Source organism: Trachypithecus francoisi, unplaced genomic scaffold, assembly GCF_009764315.1.
Source record: "Trachypithecus francoisi isolate TF-2019V2 unplaced genomic scaffold, Tfra_2.0 Lachesis_group15, whole genome shotgun sequence".
Taxonomy (NCBI): Eukaryota; Metazoa; Chordata; class Mammalia; order Primates; family Cercopithecidae; genus Trachypithecus; species Trachypithecus francoisi.
The window spans coordinates 50,141,185-50,160,130 of record NW_022681460.1 but is presented as its reverse complement, the minus strand read 5'-3'; the positions used below and the strand labels follow the sequence as shown (position 1 = coordinate 50,160,130).

At 36.0% G+C, this 18,946-nt stretch overlaps 1 protein-coding gene across 3 annotated transcripts in view; it reads left to right on the top strand.

Moving 5' to 3' along the window:
- The window catches only part of ATG5 (autophagy related 5), a 137,609-nt gene extending 119,095 nt beyond the window's left edge, over nt 1-18,514 (top strand). For all 3 annotated transcript variants that reach the window (XM_033234736.1, XM_033234734.1, XM_033234735.1), the window contains one exon: nt 16,300-18,514. In XM_033234736.1, the coding sequence (XP_033090627.1) occupies nt 16,300-16,436 (137 nt within the window). In that variant the 3' untranslated portion in view covers nt 16,437-18,514. The remainder of the gene's footprint in view (nt 1-16,299) is intronic.
- The last annotated feature ends 432 nt before the right edge of the window (nt 18,515-18,946 follow it).

Sequence of the window (18,946 nt, the reverse complement as noted above, 5' to 3'; positions counted from 1 at the left end):
GTGTGTGTGTAAAATGTCCTGCTGTTCTTGAATCCCAGCCCTATTAATGCTTACTAAAAACTACAGGGGAAATTTTCAGTGGCATATTACTGTATTAACATAAAAATTGCATAGAGTTTGTATTTATTATTTAACAGAGTTTTTAAAAAAACTTTAAATCTATGAAGGAAAGAGGTAATACATTAGTATATATGAAGGTAATACTTTAACCAATAATGCTTCTTATGAATGTATTCTGAATTGGAGAAATGCAGGATTACTTGCATGACATATACCACACAGTTCATGAAGCATGATGCATCTAAGGAAATAGTTTGCCTAAGTAGTAGAATCAGAAACAGTGGGTTTGGGGGTAATGTTGTGGTATTCCAGCCTAAATGACTAAGCAAAGAATATGGAGCCCAAAATATGTGTCATTCAGCCTGAGAATATTGCGATTTTCCTTTGTCAAGTATGCTTGCCTATACTAGCATTCCTACATGTATATAACACTTTAAAAATGAACAGAGATTCAATAGGAAGGGGAAGGGCATCTAAAATAATACACCAATACCAGAAGGGATTGAAGGAAGAGACCACTGACTACTACCCAAAACTATTAAAACTGAACAGGGTTTAAGAGGTTATAAATACATTTTATAAAGTCTTCCTTGACCTTTACTAGCCTTTATAGTAAGGTTTCTGATGATGTCTTACACACATCCATGTATCTCTAGTGCTAGGGTAAATGTTTGCTAAACAATCCAGTTACTGAATTCTTTCTATCATTACCATGAAACATATTATTTATTATCATTAAATCATGGAGCAATTAGCATTAAGTTGATTATAATACTATCTTAGAATCCTAATCCATCTTTTCTACTGTGTAATTTTAGCTTTCAGTAAGAGTTTTAGTTAAATAATTTTTTTAAAATTTAATGACTTTTTAATGAATTTATAGAGTTGTGCAACCATCACCACAATTTGGTTTTTGGAACATTTCCATCTCCTTGTACTTACTTGTAGCTAATCTCTGCTCCACTGCCAGCTATAAACAACCACTGGTCTGCTTTCTGTCTCTATAATTTGCCTAGTTGGATGTTTCACATAAATTGAATCATACCACATAGTGACTTTTGCAACTGTTTTTTTCCACTTAACATTATGTATTTGAATTGCATCCATATTGAAGCAAGTGTCCATAGTTTGTTCCTTTTTATTGGTGACTAATACTCCATTGGGTAAATACATCACATTTTGGTTCTCCCTGTACCAGCTGATGGGTGTTTGGACTGTTTCCAGCTTTTCACCTTTATAAACAGAGCTACTAGGAACATTCAAATATGGGTCTTTCTGTGGACATTTGTTTTCATTTTTCCTGGGTAGCTTCCTAGGAGTGGAGTGACAAGGTCATATAGCAAGTTTATTTTTTATTTTAAAAGAAACTGCTAACCTTTTCCAAAGTGACTGTACCATTTTACAGTCTTACCAGCAGTGTGTAAGAATTCCAGTTTCTGGCCGGGCGTGGTGGCTCAAGCCTGTAGTCCCAGCACTTTGGGAGGCCGAGACAGGCAGATCATGAGGTCAGGAGATCGAGACCATCCTGGCTAACACGGTGAAACCCCATCTCTACTAAAAAATACAAAAAACTAGCCGGGCGAGGTGGCGGGCGCCTGTAGTCCCAGCTACTCCGGAGGCTGAGGCAGAAGAATGGCATAAACCTGGGAGGCGGAGCTTGCAGTGAGCTGAGATCCGGCCACTGCACTCCAGCCTGGGCGACAGAGCCAGGCTCTGTCCTAAAAAAAAAAAAAAAAAAAAAAGAATTCCAGTTTCTCCACATTCTCACTCACATGTATTACCATCCTAGTGGTAGCTCATGATGATTTTAATTCTCATTTTTCTAATGACTAATGGCATTGAACACGTTTTCATGTGCTTATTATAATTTGTAGATCTCTTTGATTAAGTGTCTATTCACATCCTTTTCTTGTTTTTTTCATGGATTGTTTCCTTATTACTGAGTTTTGAGCATTGTTTATATGTTCTGGATACAAGTTCTTTATCAGACATACAATTTACAGATATTTTCTCCTACTCTGTGACTTGCCTTCATTCTCTCTCTCTCTCTCTCTCTCTCTCTCTCTCTCTCTCTCTCTCTCTCTCTCTCTCTCTCTCTCTTCCCCCCAGACAGGGTCTCGCTCTGTTGCCCAGGCTGGAGCGCAGTGGTACAATCTTGGCTAAATGCAACCTCCACCTCCGGGTTCAAGTGATTCTTGTGACTCAGCCTCCCTAGTAGCTGGGATTATAGGTGCCTGCCACGATGCCTGGCTAATTTTTGTATTTTTGGTAGAGACAGGGTTTCACTATGCTGGCCAGACTGGTCTCGAACTCCTGACCACAGGAGGTTCACCCGCCTCAGCCTCCCAAAGTGCTGGGATTACAAGTGTGAGCCACCACACCCAACCTTGTCTTCATTTTCTTTTGAAGGATAAAAGCATTTAATTTTGGTGAATTCCTGTCTATCACTTTTTTTTTAATGGATTGTGTTCAGTTAAAATAATTAAAACTTTTTTTCTTATAGGCAATACATTTACGTATTTTAAACATCAAAGCATATATAAAGGAATTTAGTAAAAATCTCTTTCCTAACTGCTGCTCACCAAACTCTAACCTAGTTCCCTTTTCTAGAGACAACCAGTGTTGCCATTTTCCTGTATATCTTTAGAGACAGTTAAGTAAACTTTTTATTTTTGACCTCAAGCTACATAAATTTTGACTAAGTAACTCATAACTTCTGAGAAATTCCCAGAAATTCAAGAATAAGCTTACTTTTTAAGTTCATTTTCTCAGTGTTATAAGGTGGTTTGTTTTTGATCTATTTAATGTCTGTTTTTCTGTGTTTTTGAGGATTTTGGAATATAGATGAGTTATTTTCATTTGAAGTGTAATTAAAAAGTTAATAGTTTTTATTGCTGATAGAGATATACCCCATAAACCTCTTTCCTGTCCATGGCAACATTGGCTTTCAGTTACTCAATTCTCTGTATTGTGTTTTTTCCCTTTTTGAGTACTTTGTAATAGTACTTTAAAGAACATTAAAAAAACTAGATGCTATCTTAGTCTGTTTGTGTTGCTGTAAAGAAATACCTAGGCCGGGCGCGGTGGCTCAAGCCTGTAATCCCAGCACTTTGGGAGGCCGAGACGGGCGGATCATGAGGGAGATCGAGACCATCCTGGCTAACACGGTGAAACCCTGTCTCTACTAAAAATACAAAAAACTAGCCGGGCAAGGTGGCGGGCGCCTGTAGTCCCAGCTACTCGGGAGGCTGAGGCAGGAGAATGGCGTAAACCCGGGAGGCGGAGCTTGCAGTGAGCTGAGATCTGGCCACTGCACTCCAGCCCCCGGGTGACAGAGCGAGACTCCATCTCAAAAAAAAAAAAGGAATACCTGAGGCTGGGTAATTTATAAAGAAAAAAGGTTTATTTAACTCACAACTCTGCTGCCTGGATATTGGGCATCTCCTGAGATCCTCAGGCTGCTTCTCCTCATGGTGGAAGCTGAAGGGAAATGTGTGCAGTGGTCACATGGTGAGAGAGGAAGCCAGAGAGAGCAGGGTGGTGCCAGGCTCTTTGTAATAACCAGCTCTTGTGGGAACTAAGACAGTGAGAACTCACTCACTCCTCCACACCCAGGGAAGGCATTAATCTATTCATGAGGTATCCACCCCCCAACCCCGACCCAAGTACCTCCCATTAGGCCCCATTTCCAACTTTGGGGATAAAATTTCAACCTGGGGTTTGGCGGGGACAAGCAACGAAACTATAACAAATGCTTTTATCAATTAGGAGTAAATGAAATTTAAGCCAGAGTTTAATATTCAAATAACTACCTTTTTTAAAAACAAAAGGTGGGGTCTCACTGTGTTGCCCAGGCTGGTCTTACATTTCTCACTCAAGTGATACTACCACTTTAGCTTCAGAAAGTACTGGGATTGTAGGCATGAGCTACTGCACCCAGTCTCAAATGACTACCTTACTACACTTTTCCTAGATGTTTTTTTTGACAATCTGCTTTTTAAAATATGTCATTTTAAATTTACTTTTTTATAGCATCCTTGACTATAGAATGGGAACACCCCAATGAAACCAAAAACCTTGGCAGGAATATGTTCTATAATGATCTGTCCCCTAACAGCAGCACAATTGTCACAGACACCAAATGATCCATATTTGCTAGTCCCAAGTTTATATAAGGTGGTCTCCCTTGATACATTTGTGTTTTATCTGTAAAAATTAAAGTTAACAGTTGCTTTATAATCCAGGAAAGAGGGCTTACTTGAAATTTTTTATTGTTTATTTTGTTAATGACAAATGTATTAGCTCAATTCATTTTTATTTCATGGTTGCCAATTTCTAGTTTGTGGGTGTGGTTAAGGAGTGCCTAGAGTGGGAAGACATTAATTGGGTGTTAATACTGTATTTTACATCTTTAAATAATTGTATAACTGTAGAACTTTCAAGTTACCTTTTTTTTTTTTGGAGACAGATTCTCACTCCGTTGCCCAGGCTGGAGTGCAGTGATGCCATCTCAGCTCACTGCAACCCCTCCCTCCCAGGTTCAAGCAGTCTTGTGCTTCAGTCACGCAAGTAGCTGGGATTACAGGCATGTGCCACCATGCCTGGCTAATTTTTATATATTTGGTAGAGACAGGGTTTCACCATGTTGGCCAGGCTGATCTTGAACTCTTGGCCTCAAGTGATTCACCCACCTTGGCCTCCCAAAGTTTACTCTCTTAATTTTTTGCATGATTTTGCCAAAGGTGTCTTAACCACTTAATTGCAGAACTAGATTTAGAACACAGGTCTCCATCTCCTGGTGGTCTGTTGGTTTTTTCCTCTTTACTATGCTGCCATTTGCTTTTTTCTTTCTTTCTTTTTAACTTTTTGATTTAGTTTCAAATAACATTCTGAAATACTTGCTTTTTCCTAACTGTTTTACTTTCACAGATCTTTATTCTTCAATTTGTGTTTAGTATCTAATCTGCCTACATGCTCTTCTCTCTTAGTAATATTTCTGATACGATCTTAGGAACCTGAGTGTCTACTGTTTTTATTTTGTTTGCTTTGTTATTTTAGTGTTCCTATATATAATCCTGACCACTCTTGTTGAATTTTTTAAATGGTGATTATGAACACTAGACATGTAAATGAAAAGCAGTCAGGTGCTTTGAACTGACACACACTCTCAGAATACACCTTTATTCTGGTCTTAGACCCAGTTTACAAGACAAGATTAACGTGACCCTACACAAGAAAGGCACACAAATCTGTGAAGCTGTTCTTTTAAAAGAGACAAAGAGACTCTTTGTTCTCTTAAATTTCTAGGCTGCTCTACATGTACATCCTTTTCTGGGGGATACACAGTGTGACTTCCCTTGTGGTTTTTTTTTTTTTTGAAGAGTGGAGCAGTGAGGCAACGCAGCCACACAACCTTATCCACAAACCTTCCTTTTAGGTGATTTCAGGTGCTGTAGGTTAGTACATTGTGTGAGAGACTTCTCCCCACGCAAACTCTCAAATGCTTCTCTTGACTGCGGAACACACACTTCATTGAAATGACATAGATAATGCCTATTCTTTCTATTTTTTTCAGGTATTTTTGATGGTATCTTTCATTCCAGGAGGAAGCCACATCTCTAACACCAGTATCTTTTCTTTAGAAAAACTTTTATCTTTGCCTCTTCTTTTTATTACGTATTAAAAAAAAATTGTCATTTAAAAATCTGTGTAGAGTATCCAAAACATCGAGTCACTGTTTCAGTAAAAACCCGTTTGCTTCCTGGTTCAGTTCACCTGTAGTATTGTCAGACGTGTCAGACGTGAAGCAGTTTGACACACCTGCACTCAACTTAAGTTGAAAGCGAAAGACTTTAAGATTGGGTGTGTATGGATAAGAACTTGCTGTCATCACATGATGAAAAGAGAAAGTACTTCATAAAAGTTATGTGGCACCATTGTCTTCTACTCCCTCCAAGTGATTCAGTGATGAAATACTTTTGTCTGATTTCATCATATGAAAGTCGAATGTACTAGTATTTATGAATACGTGCTTTAGGTTGTTGTTCTTGTGGAGTAACTAATGGTGAGCTGCTGCTTGTGGAGTAACTAATGATGAGCTCTTTTGTGTGTTCCTTTCTTTTTTTGTAAATGGCTGAGGGAATTAGTCAAGTTGGAGGTAACAGGAAATGACCAAAGGTGAGCTCAGGTAAATTGTTTTTGTGGTTCAGCTGTAGTTAAAATGACTCAGAGATCTAAGCTTCTGTACCAGACCTGAAGTGAAATATTTTTTTCTATGTTCATTAAAAATAACGTATCAAGAACATTTATTTTTTACCTTGGAGAATACAAAACACCTATAAGCTTTACCCACTTAAACTTCATTTTGCAGTCTTCTAATGTAATGTACAGCAATGTGGTAAGCTAGGCGGGTGGATCACCTGAGGTCAGGAGTTAGAGACTAGCCTGACCAACATGGTGAAACCTTGTCTCTACTAAAAGTACAAAATTAGCCGAGTGTGGTGGTGCATGCCTGTAATCCCAGCTACTCGGGAGGCTGAAGCAGGAGAATTGGTTGAACCCAGGAGACGGAGGTTGCAGTGACCTGGAATGCACCATTGCACTGTAGCCTGGGCACCGAGAGTGAAACTCCATCTCAGAAAAAAGAAAAAAGGAAAGAAAAGATGGTATATTCACATTTTTTCTGCTTTGTTCTATATGATTAGATTATGTTAATAAAGTGAATTAGCTGACAAGATAAATTTTGTTCAGACATAAAGCAATTAGAAAAAGAAACATATAACTCTCATGCTGACCGTATAAGGCAGATACTTTAAGTATTTGGACAAAATTGAAGCTGGTTAATATCTTGTGATTTGAGATAATATTTGAGCAATAATCACATTTGTCAGTGTGATGGCACTGCCCCCAGAAGAATAGGCACTTCAGTTTGCAAACTCATGCCACAGGAATAAAAAAATTCCAATCCCCAAACCTCATCAGATTGCAGGATTTACAGTTTCAGTAATTCTTTAGATACTCATTTAGACTTTGAATTAGAAGGAATTAGTGTCTTTATAGCTTCACACTGTTTGATTTGGGCAATCATTTAGAGTTTTTTTAATGAATATTCAGTTTTCTTATTTTATAAAATAATGAGGCTTCCTGCTACCATCTTATGGGATGCGTACAGAGTTTAAATGAACCAGAAATTTTTTTGAAGTGGGTCTTCATTGTCTTTTTTATTTTTTGAGACTTTATATTTGAATCTTTTTTGTTTCTTAGAGTTTTGTTAGCATTTTTCACAAGTAAAAGAACTGTACTTATAAGAAATTTACAAAGGAAAGTGATAAAGAAGCAGTTTTGTTTTTTTTGTTTGTTTGTTAATTCCACTATGCAAAGACAAGTAGGCAATGTTCAATCTACACATAGAAGTTATAAATGTATAATGCTCTAACTGTAAATCAATATTGTAACTGCTTATAAAAATAACTCAAGTTATGGCAAGAGACATTGATTTCTACTTTCTTAGAAGTTAACTTCTGGACATGATTAGAAGTGCCGGAAGTGTGTCTCTGGTATGGAAGAAATAAGCTTATTTTACTAAGGCATCTTCATAGTCACTGCATTTCCTGCAGCCAGATTGACTATGATCATATACTTGTTAAAATATTTTAAACCTCTTTAAGGCAAGAGGTCCAAAACTAGACTGTAATAGATAGTTGCTAGTAGTTTCACATTGAAGAAAACCATAAAGAGCAAATTTTACATATATTTGTTGTTTAATCTCTTCACAAGTGACCGTGGAAAGTCCATTTGTAACTTTGTGGAGATACTGTAAGCCTGACATATGGGATGGGGTCACTTGGCTATAATGGGAGCCTCTCCTTTCAGTCTTAGCCTAGCACTCTCTGCTTGTATTCCTTCTTGTGTACATATTTTATGGAAGAAATGATACAGTGTCATTCACAGTGGGAATTCTTTTTTTTTTTTTTTTTTGAGACGGAGTCTCGCTCTGTCACCCAGGCTGGAGTGCTGTGGCCGGATCTCAGCTCACTGCAAGCTCCGCCTCCCGGGTTCATGCCATTCTCCTGCCTCAGCCTCCCGAGTAGCTGGGACTACAGGCGCCGCCACCTCGCCCGGCTAGTTTTTTGTAGTTTTTAGTAGAGACGGGGTTTCACTGTGTTAGCCAGGATGGTCTCGATCTCCTGACCTCGTGATCCACCCGTCTCGGCCTCCCAAAGTGCTGGGATTACAGGCTTGAGCCACCGCGCCCGGCCTCACGGTGGGAATTCTAAAAGTTCTTCAAATGTAGCCCTCATAAGCATGTTTAAATAATCTGTTAGGCTCAGTTTAAATGTACTAATTACAATATATTTTCTTAATTTATCATTATACTATTAAATTCTAAGATTAAATGAATCAAATTCTTTGCTTTGATTGCTTCCCTCTCCCTCCATCTCTGCATATTGTCTCAGCACATGGGCAACATTGACTAATTCTGGTGATAAAGAATCTCTTAATTCACTAAGTCCATTGACATATGTTTTTTCTAAAATCAAAGAAATAGTGCTGATTGTTCTCCACTACTGGAAATGGTGAGATTACTGGACCTGACAGAAGATGCTTCTGGTTTCTCCTCCTGAATTATCGTTATCTCAATCTCAAGAAGTTAAATGAATTAACCTGACTGTCCCCAAAATGAGAAACATACACTTGCACAATTATTTCATTTTTAGCACTAGAAAACAAAATTCTCTTACCAAAATAATAGTATATGCACACAATTAAAAACAAGTCATCTTTTCATTGAAACAGGTACTGTGGGGCTTCATTCTGACCATATGTAAACAGTACAATTATTGTCTATATTTTAAATAAAGCAGTGAAGTTGAGCTATTCTGTAGTTCATACTTGACAAATATTAATGGACCCTATTACACCCAACTAGAGTTACTGGGTCATTTTATGAAAGCAGATGAAATAATATTGTTTTCAAAGTTTATTTATTAATGAACAAGGTTTAATTTTTAACTTTTACCACATTTTTATCTTATTGTCAGGAAGCTTTGAATCAGTTTTTGAAATGGCCTTACAATCACTTAATTTAATACACTTTGCTTTCTATAATTACAGCTAATCATATGGGATTTTTTATATAATTTAAATTTTAGTTTATGTCCTCCTTACTAAGAAATACAAGGATTATAAGTAAAAGTCAATGAAAGAATTAATATGGGCACATTTTTAAATTGTTTAAAATGTTAAGAGTCAAAGCTCTGAAAATATTTTGGACAGAAATAATAAAGATATAAAATGTATGCAAGGAAAGAGATATTTAGTATACCTGGTATTTGGTATATACTGGGATATTGCATGTTCATTAAGACCTGTCCTGCTAAGTGAGTATGGATCCGGAAGAAGTGAATGTAAGTATTTTTAAATGGGTTTGTATTTTTCTGATAAACAGCACTCTCCTTCTGTTTGTGATCATAGGATAAAAGCCCTGTAAGCTTGTATATGTTCATTTTTACTGCTACATCATGTAGTGTGCTCTTAAGATTGAGATCTCATTCCCCAGGAAGCATTTCTGTCCAAGATTAATTGCCCTTTTAAAATCAGCGTTTGATGTATTTCTTTGGCTATATCCTGACTTGGTTTAACCCTCTTTGACCTGACCTCGCTGACTATTACCTCCGTGGCTGAGACAAAATCCTTCAGCATGATGTATGCACTTCACATTTCAGCCTGTGGTTTTTCATGTCGATGGATTCAATTAGTTGGTGTTTTACTAATGAACATATCAGAGGTTAAAGAATTTGTCAGAACAAAATTGTTCAGGATAGTGGTAATCAGAAAACTCATCTCTCTATTTTTTAAAACTTTTTCAGCAGTATTAAGTATTTTTCAGAAATTCTACCTTCAGTATCACACATTCCAAGATTCATTTTCTGCTGAATTATAAAATATAAATAGGGAGCCACAAAGCTGAACACAATGATTATACCATTTGATCTTAGAATTCTCCGTATTTATAAGTATGAGCTTTTAAAAAATTAAAGTGAAATTTTCTTGTTAAAAACATGTATGAATTTCCCTTAAAGATACATCATCCATTTCTTTAAGTCTCCTTTAAATATGAATAGTAAGAAGGAAACTCAAGCACCTCACTAGAATCTCAAGTCACCTGTTTTTAAAGACATTTATAGATCATATTCCTTGTTGAAACTGGCTTAGTTAAATAAGACCTAAAACCCAGATTGGGATGAGAAAGATAATTAGTAGCCATTAGTAATAGAAATCCTTAGAACTCAAGTTTATCACATAGTGCACATTCTCAAATGATATACTTAAAATGTATAACATAAAGATTTTGAAAGGTTTTTGTTTACCTGAATGTTTTCATCTTTTTTTAAAAAAATAACCTTACCTAAAGTCTATTAAATGATATATCTATAGTGCAGTAGGGCTCATTTGACTTACAGGTGGTGTGCTCCACTTGAATATATGTGTTGAGAGCACTATTAAATAAATGTGAAGGTTTATAATACTTAAGAATTTTTCTTAATGTCTTAATTTGCATAATCATCGAGTCTGGGTTTTTGTCTTTTAAAAAATACATTTATTAAAATCATATGCCATACTGCATAAAAATGGAACTGAATAATTCAGGAGGTATTACCATGAGGCCAAATTCTTATAGCCCTTTGTATGCCAATCACATAAGTGAATCCATGGTTTTTATGTATCTTTTAATTATCCAGTACTAAAAAAAATGAACTTATTCTTATAACTTGTGTGTAGGAAGAGAATTAAAATCACTCTACTTTTTGTTACTAAATCATGACCCTTTTAAAACCGATCTTCTCTCCTCACATAATCAATTATATTTTTGACACCATTATTTTTTATTAGTGAGCAGGAGAGAGGGGTGGAGAAGAGTCACTCGTGTTATTGAATACCTGTGTCCAAGTCCTGTGCTAGGGTCGCTGCTGAGTGCTTTGCTTGGATATCCCATTTAATCCTTCGTGTAACTGGAGACGAGAATTCTCTGTTCACACTGTAAGATGAGGAAATAGACACTCCGAAGTTTAAGTGAATTGCTTGAGAATTCAAAACTAATAAATTATGATGACTTGCACTCTGAAAGAAATATTTTGCTGTTTAGGCATAAAAGACCCAGATACTAGAACTGGGAGACGTGTTAGTGATCCTCTACTCTGGACCAGTTTGCAAACTGACTCACAGGGTTGAATGAGAAGCTATCATGGGTTATAAATCAGCAAGCAGAATTTAGGAGATGGTCTCAATCCCACATTAGCAAAAGCTGCCATATCTTTACCTGTGTTGTATATTGGGTTTCTACATAAAGTTTTGTTTGCAGAAAAATTCTACACTGGTATGATCATAAGATTCATTCTAGGGAACATTTTTAAAAAAGACTTTACCCCAGAAATTGATTCAGAAAGTCTGGAGAGGAGCTCAGCTCTCTCTCTCTCTCTCTCTCTCTCTCTCTATATATATATATATATATATATATATATTTTAATTTCCCACATGATTCTGATGGTCAGCTAGATTTTCAAGCCATACGTCTATACAGGCATCTTCATTTTATATATAAACAGCTTCAAAGTGATGTGAGAGATGCTCAGAGCCCTTCGTTGCCAGAATTGGAATTCAAGTTGCCTAACCCCCAATTTGTCTTTCATTAGTACCTTGCTAACTAGTGGTGCATAATTGGCCCTCTCTCCTTTATGTCTCATTAATATTATTGTATATTGATAACATTCATTGTATACATGTCTAGATGTAGGCATCATTTTTTAATATACACATAAGAAGTTAACTTTGTGATTTCCATTAATGACTTGTGTGGTTAATGTGATTTTTCTTTTTTCTTCTTCGTTTTTTCTATATGTAATTCTTACCATTCTACTCATATAACCAAAATCTACCTGAATATATTTTTCTTAAAATGTAACATTTTTTTAAATGTTCACTTTTAAGTAGATGCTGGGTTTATAAAGTGCTATGTGGACATTCTACAAAATAATGAGATGTACTCTTCAAAATTGTGAAAGTTCAGAAATGTAGAAAAGGCTAAAAAACAATGGCAGATTAAAAGAGAATAGGGAAACATGAAAATTAAATGCAATATGTGCATCCTTGACATGACCTGAATGTGTCCCCCAGAATTCACGTGTTAGAAGCTTAATCCCCAGTGCAGCAGTGTTGGGAGGTGAGGCCTTTTGGAGGGTGTTATGCTGGTATGAAAAGGGTTTGCAAGAGTGGGTTCACTTACTCTTGCGCTTCCACATTCTTCCATATGAGAACACAGCAAGAAGCTCATACCAGGTGCCAGCACTTTGATCTTGGATTTCCCAGCCTCCGAAGCTGTGAGAAATAAATGTTTGTCCTTTATAAATTATCCAATTATAGCATCACAAACAGACTAAGACAGTCCTGGACTGAATCCTAGATTGAAGAAAAATATGTTATTGGGATAGTTGATAAATTTGAATATGGACTTCATGAATATATTATTTCATATATCATGATATATCAGTATTTTTTATTGTGATAGCTATACTGTAGTTATGTGAAAGAATATCATATTAGAAAGGGTACACTGTAAGTTTGAAATCATAACAAAAATTACTCTCCAAAAAGTGCCCTGTATAAAAATAGTTCATATAGAACTAGTTCACCTGATTACTGTCTCATATGTTTGCCTAACTTAAAGCTTCAAGCCAGCTTCTTTTAAAAACCTGAGTGGGAGAGGCGTACAGTAACGTTTTTCTCCTGAGTCATTTTCTTTGTAGTGACATTTCTCATTCTAAGTATTAAGGTCTAGATTCCCATTTTGAAACACAAAGACATGTTTACCAAAAATATTGTTTACTTTAGCAGTATCAAGTGTTTCGTTTGTACTGTAAGAAAAAAAGAGACCTACTGATTTTTTTTTTTTTTTTACTGTTTTATTTTATTATTAATTTTTGTTTTTACACAGGGTCTCACTTGTTACCCATGCTGGAGTGCAGTGGTGCCATCACGGCTCACTGTAGCCTCGACCTCCTGGGCTCAGGCATTCCTCCACCTCAGTCTCCCAAGTAGCTAGGACTACAGGCGTGCACCACCATGGCCAGCTAAGCTAATCTTTGTTTGTTTGGTTACGTTTTTTTATTTTTTGTAGAAATGGGATCTGTTGCCCAGGCTAGTCTCCAACGCCTGGGCTCAAGCAATCTTCCCACCTTGACCTCCCAAAGTGCTGGGATTACAGATGTGAGCCACCACACCTGGCCTGTTTTCTTTTATTGGTTTTGATATTGCTAAAATGTTCTTCATGCTTTGTTGTTATTTATGGTGCCATGAATTAAGGATACCATGTACATTTGACTTATCTGGAAACATTTTTGACTTTGTTGTTTTTTTAATAACCAAAGCAGTCTTTACAGGTAGTTATTCTACGTGGTAGGGCTAGCTATCAGAAAGCATTCCAAAAAGATTAATTTTGCCGGGCGCGGTGGCTCAAGCCTGTAATCCCAACACTTTGGGAGGCCGAGACGGGCGGATCACGAGGTCAGGAGATCGAGACCATCCTGGCTAACACCGTGAAACCCCGTCTCTACTAAAAAATACAAAAAACTAGCCGGACGAGGTGGCGGGTGCCTGTAGTCCCAGCTACTCTGGAGGCTGAGGCAGGAGAATGGCGTAAACCCGGGAGGCGGAGCTTGCAGTGAGCTGAGATCCGGCCACTGCACTCCAGCCCGGGCGACAGAGCGACACTCGGTCTCAAAAAAAAAAAAAAAGATTAATTTTGACAGTGTAATTCTACCAGCAAGAACATTATCCCAGCAGTGAGAATATTTATTAACTAATTGTGGTATATGTCAGGTACCGTACTAGGCACTGGGGACAGAGTAACAAATAAGAGAGAAACTTCCATTTGAAGTTTCAAGGGAACTGCTGTCCTAAAAATCCCTCTGTTTAAAATTGTGTGATTGAGGCAAGTCAGAAAATAAACAAAATACATAAACTCAGGTGAAATATTTGGACATATGTAGTCTGTGACAAAATAATATGTTTAAAACCTTAAACTGTTCTGTTGAGGGATATGACAGTCTGAGATTCTTTCCTTAGTTACTTAAATTTAGTTAATGACACTTTAAAGTGGCCCCAGCTTCTAAACCAGAGAATCAGTGCTACCTCTTCAGGGTTTAGGTAAGGGGATTTATTAGGCTTGTTACAGTGTTTGAATAGTGCTTATGTCCTCCAGCTTCTGTTGTACAACTCATCAACTCTAACAATCCTTTTGTTGTAACATGGTTAGTCTTTTGCCTTTCAGATACACTGTGCATCATCAGTGGATTGTATACCATATTGTGTTTGCTCTCACATTTAAATATTGCTTTAGACATAGTATTTTAGATATTGAGTTGTGACTTGTTTCTTCTGCTGTTTCATAGTATACAAAGGTGACTCTGGCTTAAGGAAAAACTTTAGAGATAAGGAACTTTTACTCTTACACCACTATTGTTTCATTTTTTGACTCAGTGCTAAGTAGGAGGAAGATTCTGAGAATATTAAAATATTTCAAAGAAATATAAGAATATGAAGAGAATTATACCGGAAATGTTTTCAAATATTCTAAGAAAGATTTAATACAGTAAAGCTTTAGCAAACTAGAACTTACAAGCAATGAATCATTCCAGATAGCTGAGGGTTTCTCCATTTGAATACCAATGTTTAAAAAATCTTCCCAAAGTACTAATACTGTGCTTTCTGTAGTATTCTGTATAATACTTAATATTTTATTATGAAAACAAATCATTGTATTAATACTGTGATCACAGCTGTGTAAAAAATTATGTATAGTTGCAACAAAGAAAAAATAATGAAAGCATTTTTTTTAGGTTAGTAGTATTATGAAGTGATACCTTTTTTCAAAATTGTTTTAAGCTATGGCGCAGTGATTTGGGAGTTTGTTTGGAATATTTTCTTTGGTTATCTTTGGAATTGTTAGTATGTTAAGTTTTTATTTTTCACATTCTTTTATCAACTCTGTAGTGTTTTGTGTCCTCTGTTGACTGTCACTTCCCGGGACTGTGCTGCCTCTAACAGGAAGTCTAAATATTTCTTTAAAAGGGTCTCTTGTTTCAGGTGCCAGCCAAGTCATTATCACCATATATCATCAGCTCATTTTGCCCAGACATTAGAGCACTTAGAGATTCAAAAGTCATTTGGAACAGAGCAGAAAGGAAAACGTAGGGTATTTCTCCTTTGTAGAGTTCCGTGATTCCCTATTTCCTTGTTGTCTTCTGTCACCAAGAAGCTGAGCAGTTAAGACATTGTATTTTGAAGAGATGGTAAAGGAGAAAAACCCAAAATTGTGCTAGAGAAGTAACACAGAGTTTCTTGATGGTTCTTTTTTTTTTTTCTTAAAGGAGTTTGGCTTTGCTTTTTTTTGTTTTTCTATGACAAAAATATTTCTATTTACTTTAAAAGTTGTCAGTACAACACACCAACATCATGAAAAACATAAAATTAATCTTGTTTAATTTAGAATACAATTGAATTTAAAAGAAAGGTGTGAATTTCAGCCCTCTTTTAATTAGCAAGTGGATGTTAACAAAAATCAATCACGCTTTGTAACTCTAAAACTGGAATCCCTGAGTCAGATTTGTAATCCCTTCTCATTAAAATTTTAACTGTTATTCAAATAGTATCTCTAAGATATTTTGATACATACTTGAAAGCTTTACTGAAAACAACTAAAGCTCACCTATGTCTTATTAAACATCTCAAATACTGATCTGATTCTTGATTTCTAGTCACATTTCTATTTTACATTTTCAAAATATGTATGGACCTACTTCATATACTTGTCATTTTAAATAACCATATAGTACAGTTTTTAATGTATAACTAAAATAAATTTTGGTCATTGGTACAATGGGCTGTTTTTGCCACTATAGTTTCATTAACGTCAATCTTAAGTAAGCACAGTAATTAAGAAAGAAGTAATACTTTCACACACAGCAACAGAATTTTTATCAGAATATATTGTAACCCTCAGGTTTCTGTTTTGGGTGATACATACTGCAACATTTGAACTTTCTCCATGTCCACATTTCCTGTTCAGGGGACAGAACAGGTTTAAAATCCACTTAATGCAGTAAGGATTCTCAAAAGGCAGCAGATTATTTTTTCTTCAACTGTTTTGACTTTTATTGTTGTTGGATTTCTTTCTTGGAATAGATGGGGAAAAAAAGAATCAAGTGATGATTCATGGAATTGAGCCAATGTTGGAAACGCCTCTGCAGTGGCTGAGTGAACATCTGAGCTACCCGGATAATTTTCTTCATATTAGTATCATCCCGCAGCCAACAGATTGAAGGATCAACTGTTTGCCTGAACGGAATCATCCTTAAATGGAATTTATCAGAGCATGTCACCCTTTTGCTTCAATCAGGTTTGGTGGAGGCAACCTGACCAGAAACACTTCGCTGCTGCAAGCCAAACAGGAAAAAGATTCCATGTCAGATAAGGCCATTGGGCTGGTCTTACTTTGCATCACCTCTGCTTTCCTCCACTGCCATCATTAAACCTCAGCTGTGACATGAAAGACTTACCGGACCACTGCAAGTCTTCTGTAAAATATAATGAAGCTGAAACCTTTGGCCCAAGAAGAAAATGGAAATATGTGCCACTCGATTTGTATTTCTGATTAACAAATAAACAGGGGTATTTCCTAAGGTGACCGTGGTTGAACTTTAGCTCATGAAAGTGGAAACATTGGTTTAATTTTCAAGAGAATTAAGAAAGTAAAAGAGAAATTCTGTTATCAATAACTTGCAAGTAATTTTTTGTAAAAGATTGAATTACAGTAAACCCATCTTTCCTTAATGAAAATTTCCTATGTTTACAGTCTGTCTATTGGTATGCAATCTTGTAACTTTGATAATGAACAGTGAGAGATTTTTAAATAAAGCCTCTAAATATGTTTTGTCATTTAATAACATACAGTTTTGTCACTTTTCAAGTATTTTCTGACTCACGTACACTAGATCACTTTTTACTCTGTGTTACCATTTTGACTGGTCGTCATTGGCATGGGGTGGATATAGGGCATAGGATTACTTGTCTCAGGATCTGTCATAGAATTTCTTGCTGCCAATTAAAAAACCTGTGTTCTTTACACACTACACTTATAAATATTGTAACTGTTCATCTTTGCTGTTTTATCACGGTAAGCCTGTCAAATCATAGTATCCTAAAGCATCTGTATATGGTAATTTTGCATTTTTGGAAAAACCCATTCCTTCCAAACTAGTGTTTTTCATTGGCTCTAGGTCTGTGCCAATGAAAAACTGTGGTCCCCTGGCAGTCAGTCTTTTGAGGTTTAAAGATTACCTGTCTCCTGACTGGAGTACCTTTTGTTTAATTTTTACCAAAAATATTCAGAGGTTACTGGAGTTCTTATTCAATATAAGGAAAGTTTGCTGCACTTTATTACCAAGCCTCTGGGATTTTACCAATCAAACATATTTGTGCATTACATTTCGTTTCTTGTGAGCTAGCTTGCTGTCCATATTGAATGTTGACCCATTTGAGTATGCTAAAAGACTTACAGTATCAGACACGATCATGGTTTTAGATCCCATAATAACAATGAATGTTTTTCTTATAAAAAATTATACGAATGCTGAAGCAAGATTCTAGTATTGTTCATTGCTTCTTTTTCTTTTTCCTTTTGTGATTTTCACTGATTAATAGCACATTTCTAAACAAAATTGGATAAAGTTAGTCAAAGACCAGGTATTCTGGAATGAAAATTGTAAAACTTAATCAAAAAGAATAACCAGTACCGAATACAATCTCAGAAAATTAGAAGCAAGTAGAAAACAATTGGTTGATGTAAATGAAAGTGCCATTTTAGTACAGGCAGGAAAAAAATAGCAATATTTGAGTTATGTAAGGATAAAAAATCCACTGACTTGTATTTTTGCACAAGTGGCTGATCTGAATATGATTGTTCACATTAAGAGTGTTTATTCATCGGTTCGGTTTGGGGATTTTCCCCCTTGATGTTTTGACAGATTGAAGTGAGCTTCAGTGAGCAAAAGGATCAGAATGCAGGGAACGCTAAGCTGTGATAAAGTGTGGTAAGAATGGAAAGCCAGAGTAGTTTTATACAGACGAGACCAGTGTCAGGCCTTTGCAGTAGGCTTGAGCGACCTTCTGATTTAGATTTGAAAGTAAATAATTTTATCAAGCCATTGCCCATTTTTACTTCCTCATTCATTATTGTACCAGCATCATAACTTTATTACTCTAATCCCAGGTAAGTCAAGCGTACGTAATGCCCCAGAGGAAGAGTAAAACCAGAAATTCATGCTGGCTTAAATAATCTATTTTTGTTTCTTTTTATTTGAATATTTAAATTTTATGGTTTATTAAAAAATTAAATAAATGTTGTGTCCGTCTTTATTTAAAACAAGTTACCTGTTGGTAAAATCATTAAAATTTCCTTAGTCACAAACTGTCATAAAAGTTTCTTGGAGAAATGGAAAGGATGGAGGGATATAGAAGAGAATATAAAAGAAAATTGGAGAAGACCCCCAATATCTGTCAAAAAAATTTGATACAGTCAAAAAAATTTGACTAATAATAAACAGTGACCTCCTAGCAAAATAGAAATATGTTTTTAAATATTGGCATTGTTAACTAGGAAGGAGTAAGTTCAGATTAAATCATTGTCCTTTATAATGTTGATTTTCATTTGGATGACCTAAATTCTGATTATGGATACAGTTGAATTGATAAGCAGCAAGATTTTCTTACAGATTTAGGGACCCGAAGTAACTTGTTTATAATTTAAGTTTACCTATCAGTCTTTATAGGA